Source organism: Fopius arisanus, unplaced genomic scaffold (genome assembly GCF_000806365.1).
Source record: "Fopius arisanus strain USDA-PBARC FA_bdor unplaced genomic scaffold, ASM80636v1 scaffold00042, whole genome shotgun sequence".
NCBI lineage: Eukaryota > Metazoa > Arthropoda > Insecta > Hymenoptera > Braconidae > Fopius > Fopius arisanus.
This window is the reverse complement of record NW_011887781.1, coordinates 583,438-599,925: the sequence shown is the minus strand read 5'-3', so window position 1 is coordinate 599,925 and position 16,488 is coordinate 583,438. Positions and strand designations below refer to the sequence as shown.

The 16,488-nt window shown below is 39.1% G+C and overlaps 1 protein-coding gene across 2 annotated transcripts; it reads left to right on the top strand.

Moving 5' to 3' along the window:
• The first annotated feature begins 1,594 nt into the window (after nt 1-1,594).
• Wdr62 (WD repeat domain 62) lies at nt 1,595-16,369 on the top strand. Of its 2 annotated transcripts, none has more exons than XM_011305340.1 (16): nt 1,595-1,686; nt 1,765-1,968; nt 4,664-4,755; nt 5,592-5,814; nt 6,265-8,568; nt 8,854-8,925; nt 9,063-9,179; nt 9,489-9,940; nt 10,017-10,158; nt 10,243-10,339; nt 13,003-13,140; nt 13,255-13,400; nt 13,468-13,672; nt 13,746-13,866; nt 13,938-14,119; nt 14,440-16,369. In XM_011305340.1, the coding sequence occupies exons 2-16, from the start codon at nt 1,888-1,890 to the stop codon at nt 14,817-14,819; spliced, it is 4,752 nt and encodes a 1,583-aa protein (XP_011303642.1). In that variant the 5' UTR covers nt 1,595-1,686; nt 1,765-1,887; the 3' UTR covers nt 14,820-16,369. The 2 variants fall into 2 exon arrangements, with proteins under 2 accessions (XP_011303642.1, XP_011303641.1); XM_011305339.1 differs by having other exon boundaries at nt 13,465-13,672.
• Nucleotides 16,370-16,488: the final 119 nt, after the last annotated feature.

Here is a 16,488-nt window from a genome sequence, read left to right as displayed (position 1 = left end):
AAGAAGTTAATTTATTTATTTATAATTCATTAATAAACAAGCTTTATCAATTAGGAATTAATCCACCAATTGAGTTCAATTAATTTTTTTTTTTAAATCCATTAAACCACAAAAATTTGACATCATTTTAGTAATCATTAGATGCTGTTTAAATATTAAACAATAGTTTTTCTCTGAATTTGTTGTGCTTAGAGGAAAACTCTAACCTAACTATAAAATTTTGTCTGGAGGAATTAAATAATGAGAGCTGATTGAATTGTAGATTAAAATATTCATTTGAGCAAAAATAAGAGAAACTCGAAAAAAGGCATTTTAAACTTAGAAGTTTCTAAATGGGTAGTCGAAATAGAATTCCAAGGATTCCATTGTATCAGACACGCATTGATCGACGCGCGTTTGAAGATTTCCGAGTTGTCAGGTGCATTAAAAAAAATTATCAAGGCTTTCCCATTCCTCGAATCAATCGAATACTGATGTGAAAATTCCCCGGGGTCTTGACATTGGGTAGTTCTCGTAGGATTCAGGTGGCTCATCCATTCCTGCAATCGTTGAATCGAGTGAAGGGAACGGATTGACTTGATGCCAGCAATAGGAGAAAAAAAATGTGAAAGGACCGAAGTCGAATCACGTATTTTCCCCGGGACAAACGTGAACTTCACAAGTATCAAACAATAAGCAAAAAGTTGTCGAAGTGAGAAGGAAATTCCGTTAATATTCACCACAAAGTTAGAGAGGAAAAAATATTCATAACTGAATAACCCATTAAGCCTATTATATGCTGGAGTTATGGAGACTAGAAAATAGCTGATGGATTCGTTAACGTGTGCCCCGGTGCCTTTGCTTTTCATGTTTCCACTTAATTGGTATGATACGTGATTTTTTTTTTCAACACTCAAACGGATAACTATGGGAATATTTTTTTCCTGTGCGTTAGAGTCCAGGAGTTCCTCTGCTCCAAGAGGTGAACGTTGCAGGTCATCATGTTTCTCACGCTCCGAATGCCGTTTACTTTTCTCAAATGTTCGATACAATAAAATCTGTATGTATTGTTTAATCATCTTCAGGCGATTAAATCACAGTGGTCATCGGTCGATGACGAACCGATTCAGAACGAATGAATTGGTAGCGCAATGTAGATAACATCCACAATTATCCTCAATTCATTTCAATTGCTATTTATCTAAAAAAAAAACAATTGTGCATTCCAGGTGAATGAATCGCCGAGAAAAAAATAGTTCCACCTTAAATCGAATCTAGTTTCAATAAAATTACTTTGAGAGCTAGGTTTATTGCTTAGAATAGAATGGATCGTTTAGTAATGCACCATTTGCCATGAAGACCGGTACAGATTTGGACTGGTGACATCAGTAACTTTCCGGATGATTGCCTCCAAATGAAAAGTCATATTAATATTCGTATGAACCTCAGCAGTGAAAATAAATTTGAAATTTATCGTATCGCTTTATTCCTGGAATTTTATTATTGCACCTGCGATATCTCCACAGGTAGATGATCTCTATTATCGATCAGAATGCTTCAGTCGTCGAAGGAATGTGAATTGAAGTATATCGAGAGAATCGTGACTTCGTGGTGCCTTTTGCTCAGACGTTTTGTGGGACAGGACTGAAGGCTTCACGTCTAGAAATTGCAGACCATCGATTACCCAGGGGCACGAATGAGCCATAGGTGGGGCAGAGTATGAATATTCATGACTAAAACCAAAATATTTGATTATCTTTTTACATTGATTTTTTATTTCTCCAGCCAGCCACTGGAGTCATATTGGATCGGCATCAGGCGATGGTCTAGAGGAGTCAGCATGAATGATGAGAATCGGATGGACTGAAGAGGAAATTGTACACGCGGTTGAGTGAACTGTTATTAAACATGGAGCCCCCATTGACCAGTAAAATACTCCGAGCTCCGAATCTCAAACGGGGCCAGGAAAATATCAAGATACAAGATCGGGTGAGTACGCTATACCCTAAATTTCTCGAATTATGAATAATAATTGGGCAATTCGAGATGGAAATAATTCGATAGCGTTGTTTTTTTTGGCTTTCAAATCACTGACATTTGCGTGCGTATTTCTTCCCGTGAATTATCGGTTACGAACTCAACTGCGTATCGGTCTCGACACGCGTGTCGATCCGATTTCCTGTACCACTGACTAACGGTACGATTCATCGATTGTTCTTATTGCTGCTCCCTGCGTCGGCTTTCGAAGCAATTCCTCTGGTTGAGAAGATGATCGTACGTCAGTGACTCGGGAATATTCCGTCGAAAGAAACCATCAGATCTGCGCGATTACGAATCAAACGAATCAAGTGACATTCGGGATACATAAATAAAATTGAACACGTGTTTTTTCACCACGAAATTCCGATGATAACCGTTACCTCAGTCTCGCCATTTCATTTTACGTGATAAATAATAATCTATGAATATGAAATTTTGTTTAATTCACGACAATTCACACATGAAGTCTCGTTTTTCGTAAGTAGATTCTCCTGGCGCGTTTCGTTCGGACTTGAAAAATAAAAAGCGGGAAAATTTTCGTCGCCATTATGATAATAGTGGGGGACACAAGGCGATCGGTAATAAGGAGGGAATAATGTTCAAGTGTAGTGATTTAATGAGTTTACCTGGGTACGTTCATGGATAAGAGTGGGAGAAAACAGTGGGGGATTCCACAATCGTCGAAGAAATACTACAGAGTTCAGTATGCAGTTCCACGTTGCGTTTGATAGTTGTGACTCTTTCTATTTCACCTTTTCACCTCAGTACACCAAAAAAAGAAGTAAAATTTCGATTAAATAATAATGGACGGCCATTAAAGTGAGCCCTGAGCTATGCTAAATCGAGAGTAATAAGAAAGAAAAAAAAACCTGTATGATGGTGAATGAAGTAGTGAAATCGTCGTTAAAGTATTCCACAATTACTATCCTTACCGAAGCAAATAGTGTATTCACAAGTGAAGTAGGAAAATCAAAAGATAAAAAATGGCACTGATTGCGCCGCGAAACAGCAGCCCAATGATACGGGATAAAGAACACGTTCCGGCGTATAATGTAAGTCGATATAAAAATCTTCGGTGCAAAAAAACCCTTGACAAATATACATTATTCATCGGTCCATATATTCACCTTGAGTGGAATGCGGAGTAATGCCGCTAAAGAGAGAATGGGGAAAAGAAAATAAATAGACGGGGAAAAATAAAGAAATTAACCGGGATTTCTACAGAAAAGGAAAGAGTATAAACAAAATTTAAAAGGTAAAGATCCTACGCGTTGTCTTGAGCTGTATCCGAGAGAAAGGTTTATCATTCATTTGGCTGCGGGCTGTAGGTTGTTATTCCTCGGCCTAGTTCCATCGTTTCGTTCTTTCTTCGGTGACGGTCACTAAATGTATGACAAATAAGGTTCAAGATTCCTTCTTCCGCCTTCATTGTCTGAAGAAAAATGTTTCCAGGTAGATTCAAACTTTAGCTTCCGCCGGTGAGAATGAAAGATCATGTGTAAATTGACAGAGTTAATTACGAAAGAACTCTGAGATAATGTAGCAATAAAATTCAACAAGACTTTGCATAGACAAATGCTTGGTACATTGAAAAAGGCGCGGCATCATCTGCGAAAGATATTGATGTATAATTTCAATGTCATGTGCGAGCGAGTTTATCAGTCGCGTGGGATGACGAAAATTCGATCTTTCGATTTTTCTCATCATTCTATAATTTATTTGAGAGTTCTTTGTAGTTTCCTCCTCTTATCAGCGCGGATTTCTCTTGCGTACATAGACTCGTTCACAGGTAATTGTTTGTATTTATTCTAGGGACAACCTTCTCCCGCGTTTATTATTTCCGCACATTGTGAGAATGTTTTATCGTTTTATTTAGCTGCGAGTTGTTCTCGGTGTTGATGACAATCCAGTATTTAGAAAAATTGATATTCATCTTTGGAAAATATGTAGACTTTGTGTTATGCAATGCAATCGTCTTGAGACATCGCTTCTTCAGGCCATCCAGATTTTTACATCATCCATCCCCACTTTTATCCTTAGAACACACGTATGCGATTATTTTTGCATAGTTTTGTTGTGTACGCTAGCCTTCTTCACGCCCTCTTTCCCATTTATGGACAGATAAGTGATGTATGCAGGTGTATGAAGTCGATTTAAATTGTAAGAAGGACAAAAAAGAAGTAGTTGAAAAGAAAACGAGTACTGAACACCAAAATACAACAGCCTTTGACAATTATTTCGCATACAAATGAATATATCGTTTTTTTTTTATTATCTTCTTTTTTATCCCGTGATGTTATTTTCCCTGGGAGTTCGGACCTGCTGGAATCTCAAATTCTCGCCTACACAAATGAATGCCCACGTTTTATGAAAATCATTCAGAAACCGCGTATCGAATATGACATCAGCCTACGAGTTTGAAAGATTTGAGCCTTGAAGCATTGAGAGGGCCACACACTGTGAATATTTGTAATACTGTGTTGTTTCAATGACTGAGAGACTGAATGTCATGATTGGTATATTTAACGATTAGAAATTTTAGGTGACGAGTTGGGGCGAACGAGTGTACAGGCTCGAGATGCTCGTGGAAGAGATGCTTAGGGGTATCCGGGCAATTTAAATTAAAAACATTGATTTGTTACAGATCAAATTAGAACGGGTGCTGGGCGTGACTGTATCGAGTAATGCAGCTCTCGATTGCGACACAACAAGTGACCTAGTCGCCTATCCTGCGGGGTAAGATCCATTTTTGTCGACACCGTCAATGTCCGACTCCCTAAGACCTGTCAATTATGCTAATTCAATAGAGTCTACCATTTTAATTGGCTCTTGCAATTCAATCGAAATGAATTATCTCACCAAAGTCAGTCTGAAGACTTCCAAACTATCGAGAGTCACCGACTGGTTTGCAATTATTTTCGAAAAATAAAAAAATAATAATCTTAATGACTTTCATCCGAGGAAATTGACTTTAATGAATAATTAATCTAACTTTCTTACTCGCAAATTGAAAGGACTGGGTGCAGCGAGGTCGTGTGAAAAGCTCTCGTGATTTTCCCTTCCTTTCATGACCCACTTAATCTAGGCGAATCATGCAAAATTTGGCCGGATGGAGATATTAATTTTCATTCTGAGAATAATTAAGTCGAGTAGTTATATGAATTTTTCATAGATTAACCATTACTCAGGAAGTAGCGTTCACTTAATTTAACGTCATAAAAAAAATCCCTCAACGACGAAAAGTCATCGCAGTCGAGTTATGCACCGATGTATATTGAATTTCATGTATTCATTAACCGTGACGAGATCGGGAGGCTCACGGAGAAAGCCAAGTCTTGAAATCTACAATCTATAGATCCTTAGCACCATTCAATGATTGAGTGACTCAATAATATTAAAAGATTAAAAAATGGATAACTGCATTTTATTGTATCAAGCTGCACTATTCTTGCGAATAAATTAGCAATTTTCTTCCGAATGAATTGCTCGCTTTCAAGCAGCTGTATTTTTTATTTTTATTTTATTCATCAGATGCAGAGCGTTTAGCGTAAAGTGTGAATAATTAATTCTAGATGCACTGTAGTTTTGTTCAACCCTCGGAAGAATACGCAGACCCATGTTCTGAATGGCTCACGAAAAACAGTGACATCTCTGGCATTATCTGGTGATGGTCGACTCCTGGTGACAGGCGAATGTGGCCACACACCAAATGTCCGTGTATGGGACATTTCAGATCCTCGGAATGCCATTCAAATAGCCGAGTTTCCCAGTCACAAATATGGAATAAATTGTGTCGTAAGTATTCACATGTCTTGCGTCTACTCTCCAGGGTGTGTTGACGCGTAAAAGCTCCTATTTACGGCAGTTGAAGAACTCCTTTTCTTTCCTACTTAAGTTGAAATCCATGAAGTAACACGTCGTATCCTCCGTAAATAGTAACGAAGGCGAATGGTTTTTTTTACCCAAGAGTTCACTGACTCCCTATAACGTCAGAGAAAATTGGCGCATTAAACTTAAAACGACCGAATTGTAATTCATTGTTTTACATTCGAATTATTATCGATAATGCAGCAAAGCGCATTATTAAAATGTATTATTATCGTGGGCTGTAAAACTTCTTGTAACTGTTCAATTGTGAATAATTCAGTGGGGAAATGAAAAAGTCCAGTATAGTTCAGGTAAATTCTAATAATTATAATAAACAATAATTAATACTTCAAACAGAATAAATTCCATTATCTCTAGGCATTTTCACCAAGCAACAAATACGTCGTATCCGTGGGCTCTCAGCACGACATGATAGTTAATGTCTGGGACTGGCGAAATAACGTCAAGGTCGCATCGAACAAAGTGTCGAGTAAGGTGAAGGCTGTGTCATTTGCGGAAAATGGCAATTATTTCGTGACAGTTGGTAACAGACACGTAAAATTTTGGTACCTAGAGTACTGTCGCAATGCAAAATACCAAGAGCCGGTGCCCCTCATGGGTAGATCAGCAATTCTCGGGGAACAACGCAACAATGATTTTGTGGATGTTGCATGTGGTTGTGGTGAAATGGCGGATTCAACGTACGCAATAACAAAAACAGGCCTTCTTTGTGAATTCAATAATCGTAGATTATTAGACAAGTGGGTAGAATTAAGAACAACAAGTGCCAATTGCATAGCTGTGGGTGAGAAATATATATTTATTGGATGCGCCGAGGGAATAATCAGATGTTTTTCACCAACAACACTGCAATTTATAACAACATTACCGAGAACTCATTACCTCGGTGTAGACGTTGCTCAGGGTCTGTCGATAGACCACATGTCACAACATCCGTCAAACGCGCGTTATCCCGATGCAATAGCCCTAGCTTACGACGAGCAGAACAATAAATTAACGTGTGTCTACAATGATCACAGTATTTATGTCTGGGATATTCGTGATATTCGGAGAGTTGGAAAGTCCCACTCATTTCTCTACCACTCGGCCTGCATTTGGGGAGTGGAGATGTACCCCAGTGGCAACGAGTCCGCCAATTCAATGCCACCTGGCTCATTTATCACGTGCTCGAGTGACGATACAATAAGAATTTGGAATCTCCAGAAAGATCTGCCACCCGATGAGACTATGTACAATCGTAATATATACAGCAATGAGTTGCTCAAAGTTCTCTACGTCGATCAAGAATTGACGTACCTCAAGGATTTGGATTTAGCAGCCGCCGGAACAGCTGACAAGAGTGACAGCTCGTACGACTCTCGAAATGGTGTGAGATCCATCAGAATCAGTCCAGACGGCGGACAATTGGCATCTGGGGATCGATCTGGAAATATAAGAATTCACGATGTATCAACACTCGACGAGATCTGCGTAATTGAGGCACACGATGCTGAAGTTCTGTGTCTGGAGTACTCCAAGTACACGAAATTCTCCACAAATGTCCCACGACTTCTTGCCAGTGCCTCGAGGGATCGATTGATCCACGTTTTCAACGTCGACGAGGGCTACGACTTCCTCCAGACACTTGACGATCACAGCTCCTCAATCACCGCTGTCAGGTTCTTCAATCAAACAAATCAGAGTGATAAATTACAAATGGTCTCGTGCGGGGCTGACAAAAGTATTATTTTTCGCCAACTACAGGGTACACCTGGGGGCTCACCCCAGTTCTCCAGAGGCCACAATGTCGCGGGTAAAACCACTCTCTACGATATGGAAGTGGATTCTGGACAGAAGCACGTATTGACCGCCTGTCAAGATAGAAATATCAGGGTGTACAGCGCAGCAACTGGCAAACACAATAAAACATTCAAAGGCTCAGTCGGAGAAGATGGGTCTCTGATTAAAGTGGTCTTGGATGCCTCGGGAATATACGTCGCGACTTCCTGCACAGACAAAACTCTCTGCGTTTATGATTATTACAGTGGCGAGTGCATGGCGACGATGTTGGGACACTCCGAGCTTGTGACTGGCCTCAGATTTAGCCCTGACTGTCGGCATTTAATTTCAGCCAGTGGTGATGGCTGTATATTTGTCTGGAAAGTACCCCACGATATGGTTGTGACGATGCAAGCAAGATTAGCTCAGCAGGCTATCAGAGCTGGTAAAAAAACACCTCTACCCAATGACAGCGATCAGCTTGACAACGAGACATTTGGTCCACCACCTCCTGAATTCTTAGATCCAAATGCCAATTCTACGATGCAGTCACTTATTGATTATCGATTCAGTGTTGGACAGTTGCCCCAGTGGGCGAAGAAACAAATTAATACAAGTGTCAGTGCACATGAAGAGACTGTTGTGTCGTCTGGGGTGAGATCTCTAGGAGTGGATATGCCAAAGGGAAGATGGGCCCAGAGAGTTCAGCAGGCTGATGGAATAACTGTTAAATCAGTTTATGACAGCGATGAAATTATACCTTTTCCACCTCCCCGTAGTGCCATAGATTCGGATGGTGGAGGTGGAGGGATGGGAGGAGGCTCGAAAGATAGTTCAATTGATAGTGGAACTGAGACAAAATGCAGCAGCGATTATCGGAGGGAGACAGTGATGATCAAAAGGGTGAGTTTCCTAAATAGAGCATATTTTTTATTTTTTTAATTAGCATGCTTAATTATTCCTCCTCCATCAGTCCCCTTTCTGAAATTGCAATAACATGTCTAGAATGTCGTCGATAAATAATCGGTCAACTTTGCATTTTAACAATTACCCCGAGCCAATAGACACGCAAGTATTTTTCCTGTACCAGATCTGTAAATCATGGTGACATGCGCAAGCGAACTTATACCACTAAATTTATTTATAGCTAGGGCTTAGTCATAATGCTTATTCATAACTGCCCTTTAGGTTGATGACGATCTCAATATTTTCCGTCCCTGTCCTGATAGTTACACAGAGTTGGTGGATTACTCTAAGCAGGTACTAACACGTGTGAATTTCATTACTCATTATTTTCATGTGGAAATGAGGTTTGTCGTTCACCTCTCGATTTTATTTTAATTTTTTTACTCTACCTATCCTAATTTCTTTTTCATTTCGCATTGCAAACGCGATAGATGACGGGTGGCAACGTAACAGTAACTAGAGGTAACAATGTCACGGAGTTGATCGTACGTCAATCGAGAACACGACACCACACTGATGATAGCAGTCTTGGAAGTTTGAAGTTTGAGGTATTAATTGCCATGAATTTCACGTTAAATTACCCGACTAACAGAAAAATTCACATTTACATATTCGTCTTGCTATTTACTGAAATTCCATCCTGTAAATTCAAATCAACTCTCAGTGTACCACTTTCTATAGACCAATTCGCTGATTCTAGACATGATATCAGTGGAGAAATTTGAACCGTCGATTTTTAATGTTTCATTGAAATATCACTGTTACCCGTCTCTGTATTTTTTTAAATTTAGTGTCCAGAATAATTTTAATGAATAAAATAATAATTCGAAATGGAATTTCTATCTCGATTAAATTAGGATCATGAGAGTACAGAGCATGATGGCGACGTAGAGGATTACTCCGAGGGTGAGAATGGAACGACAAGTTCGGAAAAATCTCATCATCATCTCATGTACTATCCACCCACAGAAGATATTGTATCGAATCAGTTCAAAGTGAATGCCATGGATGTAGAGGAGCTCAGACGATCTCAGAGGCGGAACAAGAAGGTACGTGGGATAGAGTCAGGACGTAGTGAATTGGCATCGGGAAGCCAAGAGGATTCAGACTCTGAAGGAGGTGCTTCGACTCCCAGTGCGGAACGCAATCCACTCTCAATCCTGTCAGAGACCAGTTCAGAGGGTTTCGACCAACTCGCCAATCAGAGTCATCGTGAAAAGTATTTGAAAAATGCTTTCGAGTCGCTTAGTGGAGCTGACGAGCCAACGAATCGAAAAAATACGAGTATTAGCTCACAATTTCATGGAAGGTAAACATTAACCATCGTTAATCAAAAGATAATTGCCATATTTTCCTCGAACACATATTTTTTTCTCATTTCTCAGAAATAGTGGCGGGGAGATCGGCAAGAGCCGCGTCCCACAGAAAATAAATGCACCGAGCAATCCAAAGAAGGACACGAATGTATCGAAAAACCGAGAGGAACTCAAAAGACGCATCGAAGAAACTCGAAAGAAACTCCAAAGTGTAAGTGTAATTTATTGTGTAAAATTCCTTGCACTGGGACGATTTTGGTAAAATATTATTCGTTTATTATTCTGCTTTTTGCAGGTCGGCTACAAGTCATCATTAAAATCAAGTCAAAGTATTTCAGACCTGAGCAGTCACATACCGAATCGTCATCATCGTCAGAACCGGATCGGAACAGGTAACCTTTCATCAGCCCAAGTGATTCGTTATGCAATACCGACTAATCCTATTAAACCACTGAAGAATCAAAATACTCAACTAAAACCTGAACTATACACTAAAAATCCAAACTCAAATCTTTATAAAATTCACGAGCCCATTGAAAAGATCATTCCAAAAAGCCAAACGATGTCAAGCATAAACGAACAAATTTGCACGAATCCCAATCGTCCACTAACTCTGACACTGAAGAAAACCGAAAAATATCAGTTATCACTGAATAAACCCAATCACTCGCTCCCAAACTCTCCAGTCTGCGAGGAATTAAAAATATTGAAAAAAAAGTGTACAAAGAGTGCGAATAGCTTTGCTAAATTCGCCCAAAAACGCAGATCTTGCAGTTACTTCATTGGCATCAACGATGACTACGAGAATTTAGAAAAAATGACAAAATCATTTGAGAGTTTACCAGCAATGAACGACCCACTATCCACCGCTGACAATGACGATGGAAATTTTAGTGACGATTCATTAGAAAGCGAATACAAAAATCCACCGAGAAGATGCATAAGTGAATATCAAATAAATCTCAATACAGATTCTCAAAATCTAACCAGAATGAAATTGAACGAATCCCAAGAGAGCATTTTGTCTGATGCATCGATCGAGGGCTTTGATTGCATTCAGTACGAGAATGGCAGGCACTCGAGCGCGAGTTTTTTCCTGTCACGTAAAAAAATGCACGGGTCAAGAAGCCAGGAGAGTATCTTGACAGACGGCACCGAGGATTATCAAACATTTCCTTTACACGAGAACGAAGACCACAGAAGTACTGAGAGCGTATTATCAGATGATTCTGATTCGCTCGTTAAGTCCGCCCCACTCGAGATGCTATTCGATTCCCATTACAAAAGAAAACGACAGAATTCAGAAACATACAGTGCAAACCCAAAGAATTGTCCAGAAAATAACGAGAAGATTGAGAATCAGGGTTTAAATTTGTTAGTGCCAAATCGTTCGGTCTTTCGATCCAAATCCCTTCAGGATACGAGATTAAGCACTGCGAGATCAGCGATTAATTATACAGAGGAGAATTTCCGGCCCAATCAAACGTGTATTTATTATGAATTCAATATCGACAACACAAATGAATACGACATGAAAATTCGCAATCAAAAATCGGAGATTGGACGAAGTCACAGCCTTCGAATTCCCAAGGCACCGCAGTCTGCATTAATTCTTGATGATTTTGTCCCTCATAAACCTCCGAAGCCCACGCGAAATTTGTCGAGAGCTCAGAGCATGAAAAATCGTACGAGACCCACGTGGACTAGATACAACCAAGTGGAGACTCATTCCAAGTCATTAGCCGAGTCAGATAATCCCCAGAAAAATTACGTAAAGGAAAGTCAAAAAGATCCAGTAAAAAATAAATCCGAAGAGTCACAGAAATCTTCTCAAGAAATTCAGACATCCACACGCGTCACGAACATCGGAATCGTCTCGACGAAGATAAACAATTCAGATCGACTGATTATCGACCGAATCGAAAGGCAATTCGAAAGATTCGAGAAGCTAGGAAGAACTGAAAAATCCGCGCGAGCTGAAGATCTCGATCGAGACAGTGGATTTGAAAATCAAGTGCCGACGAAAGACACCGAGAATTACGACTCGTTGGAGCCGAATGGAACGTCTTCAGCGGATGTCTCGACATCAGAATCACAAACCCTGGATTCAACTCTGGACGTAGAACGTAAGACTGGCAATTTCAATGGGAATGTCGACGTGAGGCTGACACGCGCTATCGAGGGAACAGTAAAACTTCTGTCTAAGGAATTCGAAAGTCTAGTCCGCCGAGAGCAGTATTTTACGAATGAGAAAAAATCGTGGCGCATTCAGCCGAAGGAGCAGGAGTATTTCATGAGGAGAGAAAATGAGAGGAGCCGAGGATTTATCTTGAAACAGGAACGCCGACGTAGTTCGGGGGGTGAAGACAGTGACTGTGCACTGGACAAATCGATGTTGGAATCGGGATCGTCGACGACAGGCTCGAGTTGCACGAATTCACCAAAAAGAGTGTGGCCACCAGCCTCGAGATGCCAATTGAAGTGGACTAATACTATTCTACCACTAAATCATAGCATTCTACCGTCTAAACATCACTTTGCGACAGGTACTGATCACCAACAAAGTCGATGTCTGCAAATACTTTATTTTTTAACATCTCGATGTTGTAAAGTATCATTTGTCAGAAGTCTGCACGTGGCTTGATATTAGATGAGCAATTCATACAAAGTGGAGGTTTTCACACACGAGAGACACCAGGAGATCATCAACAGAAAATAATCCCAAGAATTCGTACACAGTATTTTGTTGGCTTTTTCTTATTCAGCATGAGCACGTTTATTATCATTTATTTCAATTCTCGTGCCTATAATTGTGGATAATTTATGGATATCGCAATTATCATCGTTTCTGTTTCGCCGAGACAACAAAAATTCAGATGCTCTCGGAGATAATTGAACCGGTTATTTCAGTGATTATCAGAATGCATTTATTCAATCTATTCAAATTGATTTCCTTCGGCCCGATTACCTTCATTATTTTTAATCCTCCGGTACTAACGCTCGAGTTGTTATAATTGTAAAGAGTAGTAGCATGTGCATTGCGTGTTGTCGACAGTTACGGGAGCAAGATGCGATAATTCAACGAGTATCAACAACGAGGACGACGAAGGGAGCGGTGGTATGAGACGTGCCTGTTCCTTGAGTGATTTGTCTGTCAACCCATCCAACAGGTTACTGCATGGTCCGATACGAGGTATCAGTTTGTTACTCACTTTTACGTTCCTTTTACACTTTATACATTTTTTATCGATATCACGATTGCACAATCATCATCGTCAATTCATTGATATCGACATATGAACGGTAGTTTCAGGTAAAACGTCTAACAAAAGTTCAAGTCAGTCGAAAAATTCGGCTGGAGGTGCCTCTGGATCAATGTCCTCCAGATATGGATCAAGCAAAGTGCATTCGAATCATATGACGCGGAGTAGCAGCGTTGGGGTTTTGAATCAAGTGAGGCATTTAGAAATTGATTGAATTGTTTATTGGATGTTTAACATGCGTTCTCATTTTTTAGCAGAGTGACTCGGAATCTGACGCTGGCATTACGTCGGGTGCTAGACATTGGGGGAATCCCGCGCAGAACAGTCGAATGAGTGGTTTGATGAGACCCACCATAAGCTCTCAAAATAAAATCAATCACCAGACGAAACAGAGCTCGAGCTCGAGCAATAATCTGCCCATGGTATTAAGAAGACGAGGCATGCAGAGCTCTTACTCCAGTGGTAAATTTCATTATCCATTTGTTCTTTAACAAATTCGTTAGCAGAGTTCATGATTTTTTTTTAATTTCCTCAGTAAATCTAAGTCAAGTTGGTAATCAGGAGGATTCGAGTTCAGAGGACACATCGTCTAATGGAAATAGTGTGAAACCCATGCTACCTCCGAGACCGAAGAGTATCAACATAGAACCTTCTAGGTAATTACAGATATAAATAATTCTTCGAATTATTGATTGCTTGAATTTCTATTTTTAATTTGCGCTTGCAGTTTAAATCTTGTACCGACGATTAGGCGATCTGGCTCAAACACAGCATTAGCTAATGGCAGATCGGTGAGTTCAATCGCTCAAGGTGGCCCAAGGCTCTCGAATCGAAAGCAACTGGACCCCAGTCCACAAGAACTTCCTGTCAAAGATACAGATCAAACGATCGATGTTGTTAGCGCCGAATGTAAGTACTAAAATATTAATCAACTGATAACTATTAATCATCGCACCACTAAAATCATCTTTAATATTGCAGTACACACTGATAGAAAATTAGGTAAACATCATTCTTAGAATGCAAAAAACTACTTTATATTCTGCTCATGCAATCCATACAATCAGATGTATTTATAGTTAGTTATGATTGCATGATGATTAATGCTGCAAGTCGTTACTGAATGATTAAATTCGAGCGATAGTTTCGAATAGATTTGAAAGTCCTTTTTAATGTCTTGCGTTCTCAGATTGGAATGCAATTTTTATATTATTAATGGGATTTTTTAGTGTCACCGCAGCTGTGCAACACGATCGCAGACGAATTAACTCGCACTGCTGACAATGTTGTCCAACTTTATAAAAGATTGACACTGGATCACGGTGGAAATTCTTCTGGAGAGACAATCGACAGAGATACGATGTTACGTGGTCTAGAGTCATCAGTAAATGAGGCAATGAGAACACTGCGGCTAGTTGCAGCTGGAGGGAGCAATAAAGAGAACGATGTAGAGGGGCAATTGCCGGCGAACGAAGCGACCGAAACATTTCAAGAGTTGTTGGCCGGTCAAGATCAAGGTAGAGTCGTTAATATGATGCAACAATATTCAGATATGCTGTTGAGTATGATGCAGCAGAGAATGGGAGGTGCACAGTCCAATCATGTGTGAATATTCATTCCCTTCGATACAAAAAGCCTTTAAAAAATTATGATGCCAAGGATTGAATTGAATATTTTTATTAACCAGTTTCTCCAACCATGGGATTAATTTTTTTTTTTTGCGCCCTAATAAGGGAAATGCAACAGATGGTCGTGTAGAGAGAAATTAGGATGCCAAGGATTGAATTGAATATTTTTATTGAACTGTTTTTTCGAGCCTTGGAATTAGTCTTGCGTTGATGAGGGGAAGGCACTTCTTAAATATTCAGACTTATTGAGGTATTTAATGTTGGGAGCAGTCAGGATTTTTCAGTCTCTTTGATCCACTGCTACTTTCATCACAGTAATTATCTTGTGAAAAGTGAGTGGAGCTGATTATTCATAATTCATGTATTCGAAAATCTCTCGATTTATTAATGATGGAGGCCATGGATTCGTGCGTTTCTCCTGCAACTGGAATTTGAGAAATGTAATGCCGTCGGGCGATAAGCCAAGAAAATGCCAATTACTAAAGACTCATGCTAGATTTATATAGAACGTGGTAAGTGTGCATCAATTACGATGTTAGTGTTTCATTTATCGTTTATGTAACCAAAGGCTGTTTGTAATTACAATGTGTTAGTCAGATATAAAATTCGCTGGAAATATGAATGATGGAATAACATTTCAAGTATTTCAGGAAGAGATTAAGTGAATGCACTCGAATCATCCTAGGAACCTAGTAAAATCATTAAAATGCTTCAATTACCTTTGGGAGTTATATTCGATGTCAAACGCTCGTCGGTTTTTCTTTCTACATTTTCCTGGGTTAGAATGAGTGAGTGTTAAAAAAAACACTGATTTTCGCCCCATACTGAAGAAAGACCTTTTCTTTTTCTTAAATACTCTCATTTATCGCCGGCGGAAAAAATTATAGCACTATGAATTTTTCACTTCCCCAGTTCTATTGTATAGTTCACCTGTTTTAATGTGCCATTTATTGTGACGAACAGCTTCTATTTGTATGTTAAGCATTTAATTTCAGAGGTCGACGTTTAAAGTTGATTTTGTTCGTAATTTATTTTCGACTTTCGTTGTGTAACAAAGACAATTAATTGAGATAATTATTAATTATTAGAAATAGATTATTTATCGCAGTGTTTATCGATATTTGTGTTATGAATCGAGAAAGAAATATTCTTTTAAATTCTAGGAAATGTTCAGTAAGATGATGAGAGTGCTTTTGTCTATTTGTTATTTCCATCGTAATACACGTCTAATGGGGTATGACTCAAACTAGAATTATACATGAGAATTCGAAATTTACATTGGCTTATGCATTTTGTAATTCGTATTTTATATCAGTAACGGAGCAATACCATAATGTAGAATTAAAACGAAAAACTTATTTACGAGATAACAAATTATTCGAATCTCCGAAATGTTGGTCAATCGTCTTATGAATGGAGATGATGAGTGCTCCATATTCATTGTAATAATTGCCAAAAAAAGAATATATTTTTAATCATAAGCAGAAACATAATGTTTGATGAAGTTCTTTTAATAAAATATGCAACAACACTGTGTTTTTACCATTTAAAAAAGCATAGATATAAATTTAGAAGTCACTTTCCTCCCCCAATTCTATAAAAAAATAGTTGAAGAATTTCTATTCCCATACTAAAATTGCAAAAAAAATT

What these genes read in the sequence shown, in the direction of transcription:
- Wdr62 (XM_011305339.1), top strand. Translation starts at nt 1,888, where the DNA reads ATGGAGCCCCCATTGACCAGTAAAATACTCCGAGCTCCGAATCTCAAA. An exon ending in CTAGTCGCCTATCCTGCGGG is followed by an intron (nt 4,756 to 5,591) that starts GTAAGATCCATT and finishes AATTAATTCTAG; the next exon opens with ATGCACTGTAGTTTTGTTCA. An exon ending in AATATGGAATAAATTGTGTC is followed by an intron (nt 5,815 to 6,264) that starts GTAAGTATTCAC and finishes CATTATCTCTAG; the next exon opens with GCATTTTCACCAAGCAACAA.